Source organism: Heliconius melpomene, chromosome 16 (genome assembly GCF_056956725.1).
Source record: "Heliconius melpomene rosina isolate 202511_hmr_F chromosome 16, ASM5695672v1, whole genome shotgun sequence".
NCBI lineage: Eukaryota > Metazoa > Arthropoda > Insecta > Lepidoptera > Nymphalidae > Heliconius > Heliconius melpomene.
Genome location: NC_140404.1, coordinates 7267557 through 7273038, shown reverse-complemented (window position 1 = coordinate 7273038; position 5482 = coordinate 7267557). Strand labels below are relative to the sequence as shown.

At 33.9% G+C, this 5482-nt stretch overlaps 1 protein-coding gene across 2 annotated transcripts; it reads left to right on the top strand.

Moving 5' to 3' along the window:
- The first annotated feature begins 458 nt into the window (after positions 1 to 458).
- On the top strand, positions 459 to 5482 carry LOC146530875 (uncharacterized). 2 transcript variants are annotated; one of them, XM_085199170.1, is made up of 3 exons: positions 459 to 1664; positions 3018 to 3149; positions 3574 to 5482. In XM_085199170.1, the coding sequence occupies exons 1-3, from the start codon at positions 606 to 608 to the stop codon at positions 3646 to 3648; spliced, it is 1266 nt and encodes a 421-aa protein (XP_085055296.1). In that variant the 5' UTR covers positions 459 to 605; the 3' UTR covers positions 3649 to 5482. The 2 variants fall into 2 exon arrangements, with proteins under 2 accessions (XP_085055296.1, XP_085055295.1); XM_085199169.1 differs by having other exon boundaries at positions 3571 to 5482.

Below are 5482 nucleotides of genomic sequence, written 5' to 3'. Positions count from 1 at the left end.
GTCCTATAAGTAACTCCTATGCAAAATTTGAGATTTCTAGCACATGTAGTTTCTGAGATTTCATGATGAGTGAGTGACCTTTCGATTTTATATATATAGATTCATGTTTATTTATAAATAAACTGTACTAAAACGTAAATGCAATTATTAAAACGTACATTTCGTTTTAATAACTCCACAACAATATGGTGTGCTTCAATAGATATCTACCTAGAATATACTAAGGACGTATACAAAAGGCTGTCACGTCGCTAATGAGACGAGCCATCTCCCGTGTTATTGTTATTGTCGTAGACTGATGTACAATTTATAGAAGCCGGTATCCAAGTCATAACCTCAACGTCGGGGCTGGCGGAGAGACAGTGAGGGACCGCGCATCCGCTCAATGTTGTCACGCATGCGCCCTGCACTCCAGCTACCCGAAGAACCATCAATGCTTCACGAAGTACGAACAAATCCGGTATCCGGCCACAACATCCATGAAACGCGTCCCATAAACGTTCCAAAAACGTTGTCATCTTAGAGTGAAAAAAATATGTGATTGTATTACACGTGAGATTATATCGTTATAATACTGTGCTTTAAAGTGAGAATTAAGTAACAACATGTACAAGACGGTAAGACATGGTGAGAACAGCCTTCAGTATACCATACTTCCGCAAACAGAGGAAGTTCTTAGCAACAGTGGATTGAAAGGAAAAGGAAGGGATTACAGTCCATCTATTCATATACGGCGTTCTAGAAGAAAATCTGCATTAAAGTATATTATATTAGTTGTAATCGGCATTGTAGTGGCCCTAGCATTCGCTTCAGTTCCTCTCTACGTCCTTAATGGTGCTTTATATGCTCGAAGAATGCAGCACGACCAAAACGAGCTCATGACTTCTGCACCGCACACGCCAGCTGGACGAGAAATTGTTAAATCTCGTAAAAAAGAACTTCTAATCGCGATAGAAGCTGCTTCAACATTAAAGTCTCAAACAGATTTAAACGTTGTACCACTGTCTTCCACCACGTCAAGTACCACTACCACAACTATTTCAACTACAACTGTGAGCGAGAGAGCTACTACACCACCATGGAGAATGCCAGCTCTAAGATCATGGAAATTCTCATCATCTTCAACAACAATACAGCCGATTCCTACAGAAGATACCGAACAAATTCCTTTCGTTGGAACGCCTTCCGGTAGCGTTCGTTTATTAGATCATTACATGTCCATGTCTATGAAACCTTGGGATAAGGATGTTATCATAAGACCAACTATGACGCCAAAGCCAAAAACTTTCCGCGACATTTTCAAGTACTATGCGCGTACATTCACCCCACCAGAAAAAGCAGCAACTTTAATAAAATTATATGACGACTCTTTGATTACGACTAAAGGATCTACAACTCAGACACCAATTACTACAGAATTGTCAAAAACAACTGAGACGTCTATAATGAAGGATTTGAAAGACACCCTACTGTCGGTTGATGATGACGAGGAATTTAAAGAGTCATTGGAAGTGGACGAGGTATTCTCCCTGCCACCGATGAAGCCAGATACGGCAGCGCCAGGAAATGATTTCGACGAAGTAACAGTCTCGAAAGCAACCGACAGCGGCTGGTACGGTGCGAGGTGGCCTTTCGTGGATACGTCATCGTACTTCCAATGGACGGTAAGCGTGATTACGAGTTCGCTAACTTATGTAATGTTTATATTTACGTGAGGTGGATTGCGTGTTCTATAAACTCGTGAGTCGTAACCGACCCAAAGGTATGAACCGCGCCGTACAAATTATGAAATATGTAATTACCAAATTGTTTAATATGCATTAAACTGTTACAAATGTGCTTTGAGTTAAATCATATTCATGGAAATTATATAATTTCAGAATATTTATTTGATATTTCAAAGTGGAAGTAAGGAAATTGTATAAAAAATAAAAGAAAGTTTTTCGTTTTCTCTTTTACCTAATTCGTAATTTGTATTGCTAGTTACAATAAGCATTTAGTTATTCTTCAGATGAAATTATTTAACGAAATATCCTAAATTCTTCTTAGAATCTGATTTTAAAACATTAATATTGTTTATCCACTTATCTATTCATCTATGTGAATAAATCGTGGTGCTTAAGGATTATGTTCCTAAGCAAGACAAATGACAGCGTTCAGTTGCGCACTCCACACGCAATATTTCTTACAATCAATAAATACCCTATAAATATCTAGAAACTGGTCTTCGTCGTATGACGTCCATGATTTTGCATATCTAAGTAAACTACGATTACGATTTACTCATATAAAATCGTTACATTAACGTTGAACTATAAAAAAAATCAGCTTCTTCACAGCAGGGTAGGCAGAAGAAACCTGCTGTTAAAACACTCTGTTCCCTACTTTAATATTGTCAAACTGTTTTAGTTTCTTCTATTACTTATATTCTCCACAATCTGAAATTTTAAATAGGTAATATATTCACATTATAACTTCCGCGTAACACCCACTAGTTATTTATTTCTTATCTGTTTTATTAATGACATTGTTTTTACATTTACCAATAAGTTATTTAATACTTAGGCAGGTATATAAATATTTAATATTTTGTGACTAATATCTAATAGCAGATGATAAATTTTAAGTTTTTAATATTCTTCTGCTTTACAATTAGTATGGCCGTCGTAGTGGTACAATCGTGTGACTGTAAATGCTGTAGTTGTGAGTTCGATTCTCAACACGTACTAGACAATTTGAAAGAAAGTGGGGATCGGACTGTCTTAACACTAGGTTCCCTCTGTCTAACCTGCTATATGCGGGATACAGCGTGAACCTGAAAAAAAAATGCTAAAAACAAAACATGGCCATACACACATAGCATATACATAGGTACATATCATATGCCTAATTTTTTTTATTAAGCTTTATTAGTGGTTTATATTTGAATTATAATTAGATATATCATAAGATTTTTTTTTTACTTCCGGGAGGCCTCACCAGAATATCTTTTAGATTCAACTTATATTTTTGTTTAGGGTTATTCACCAGGAGACAATCTACTACTACCTTTGCTAGTGGCAGCATTGTCGTCGATTGCGCTTGTTTTGCTGTTGGCTCTGGCTGTGAGACGTAGGAAGAGGACCACGATTGCTTCAGCACAAATGGGGGTACGTACTGTTATATATTTGTTGATATATCAATATCTCAGTTAAATTTTGAACTCTAATATTTTATACTCAGCCTTGCTTTTAACTGTAAATTTTTATATTTAAGTTTATATTTAATTTTTACACATTTTCCGCATTTACCGGCAGGCATAACTACTACGGTATATCTGGAAACGGTCCTAATAACTTATCTCAATTTTTCGACTACTTGAGATATCTAACCGTTATTGGAAAAGTAATGAAATCCAAAGCTTGCTTTTTTTACCAGACTAAAAAAAAAACAATCTAAACATAATATTTACCCAAACAGATATCGAATCTATAACCATAGTGAACAACGAAGTGCTAAATGACGTAATAGTAATATTAATAGTTAAATATGGTGTATATATTCGATGCATAATCCGAGCCCTTGTTCCAGAAGCTCACTGCAGATTTGCAAGCAGATGACAACACTAATTTACTGACTGCAGAAAACCCCGAAGAAGTGGAAGAGTGAGATCATCACTAATTAGTTTTTCCCAATGAATGCCTCGTGTACCTACTTGCAAAAAATGGGAATATAAACCAAGCTAGGTTACTTTTATAGAAACGGCTTCGCAATTTCACAGACATTATAAATTATAATAGACATCGAGTGCGTATTAGCATTTATATTAATAAAAAATATTATTCAGAAATTCTAAAGTTAAAATCTTACTCTATAAAATATAAAGTTGAAGACTACAACATAAAGGAATTTCATACAATCCAATATATTTGCTACGATTTTTGCATTTATTATAGAAATAACAGTTAAAAATTTTAAACTTAAGTTCATAATAATTTAGAAAAGTAATTGAAACAGACGAAAAGAATCATCAGGAACGTTTATTTGCATAGTTTGTACATACGGCACCAGTAATTATTTAGCTGCCATACTGTAGTTTTTCGGCATTTAAGAAGACTTCTTTGAGGTTCTTCTTCCAAATTGAACATATTTTCTGTGCCTATTCTTTGTATATAATGTTTAGCTAGGCTTTGTTCCCGAAAGCCGACCAATTGCAGTTCAGAGATACGATATAAGATTGTAATACCTAATTAAGCATTGTGATCACGTAGATTTTTGGATAAAATTATATTATTAAGATTATTAAACGAACGCCAAAGCTGCTAAAAAATATTTTTGTTACGATTGTAATTCTACAATGTATTTAATAAAGTCATCGGTAAGGCTGTAGTCACTTCACAAGCTAGAATTCATGTTTTAGGGCTAATTGAATTGGGTATTTAAATTAGATTTCATCTACGTTCAGGGGAGAAAAGTCAGAGAAAACGTTGAATCAGTACAAAAATATATGTTTTCTCATTTTATCTCGAATATAAGTTGATTTTGAGAGTAAAATATATATAACTACTTTAATAATCCAAAAGATTTTATTTATTTTCTAGATGTTCCTATGAAAATCTATTTTCTATACACTTTTCATACAAAAGTTGAGCGTATACAGAACTGTACTATACATATATATCATATCTCTGAAATTACCAATTGTATGACTCGTCAGTATTAACAAATCCCTGTGGTATATGAAATAAGTGTATTTATTTAATTTTTATAGCCACATGTAAGATGAAAATAAAAAAAAGGATTTCGATATTTCCGTATTTCTCTCGGTCATTGTCCTTATATCATTTAATAGAAATAAGACTGATATAGGATTGCGTTATTCAATAATTAGAGGAACCATTACCTATGATTTGGATGTATTTTTGTAAGGGCACTATTTATTTAAGTATGTTTTCTGTGTGTTTATAATTATAAATCGATGTTAGATATTTTAGTATGACGACGTGTGGAAAAGGAGTTGAATGTAAGTAGTTAGAAAAATTAATACGGAATCGTCTTGATTAAGAAACATGAAAGGTGAGGGCTTGTGGCGTGAACTTATCAGCTTTAAGGTACCCGACCAGGTTTATCCGATTTTTTTTATCTGATTTTAAATTATTCTTTTATCCTAATTTCCTAATAAAAAGTTCCTAACATTTATTTAAGTTGAAAAAAACCGCCAGCTGGCCCTCAAGAACTGCGAACATCGTGAAAGTACCAGTACTTAAGTATATAGTGAAGGTATATACTCTTAAGAGCCTGATACGCATACAAACAGCATTAAGCCATTATCACGCTAGCAATATTTTATATCTTACAAATGTATATCGCACACTATATTTACATTAGACGTTAAGTTAGTTAGCTTTTGTGTCAGAATAGTTTTTCTTGGAGCAGTGTGATTATTTTATATGCTGGAACACCCATGTACATAATTGATGAAATAAATTGTTTTCCCACCGAT

What these genes read in the sequence shown, in the direction of transcription:
- LOC146530875 (XM_085199169.1), top strand. Translation starts at nt 606, where the DNA reads ATGTACAAGACGGTAAGACATGGTGAGAACAGCCTTCAGTATACCATA. An exon ending in CATCGTACTTCCAATGGACG is followed by an intron (nt 1,665 to 3,017) that starts GTAAGCGTGATT and finishes ATTTTTGTTTAG; the next exon opens with GGTTATTCACCAGGAGACAA. An exon ending in TTGCTTCAGCACAAATGGGG is followed by an intron (nt 3,150 to 3,570) that starts GTACGTACTGTT and finishes CCCTTGTTCCAG; the next exon opens with AAGCTCACTGCAGATTTGCA.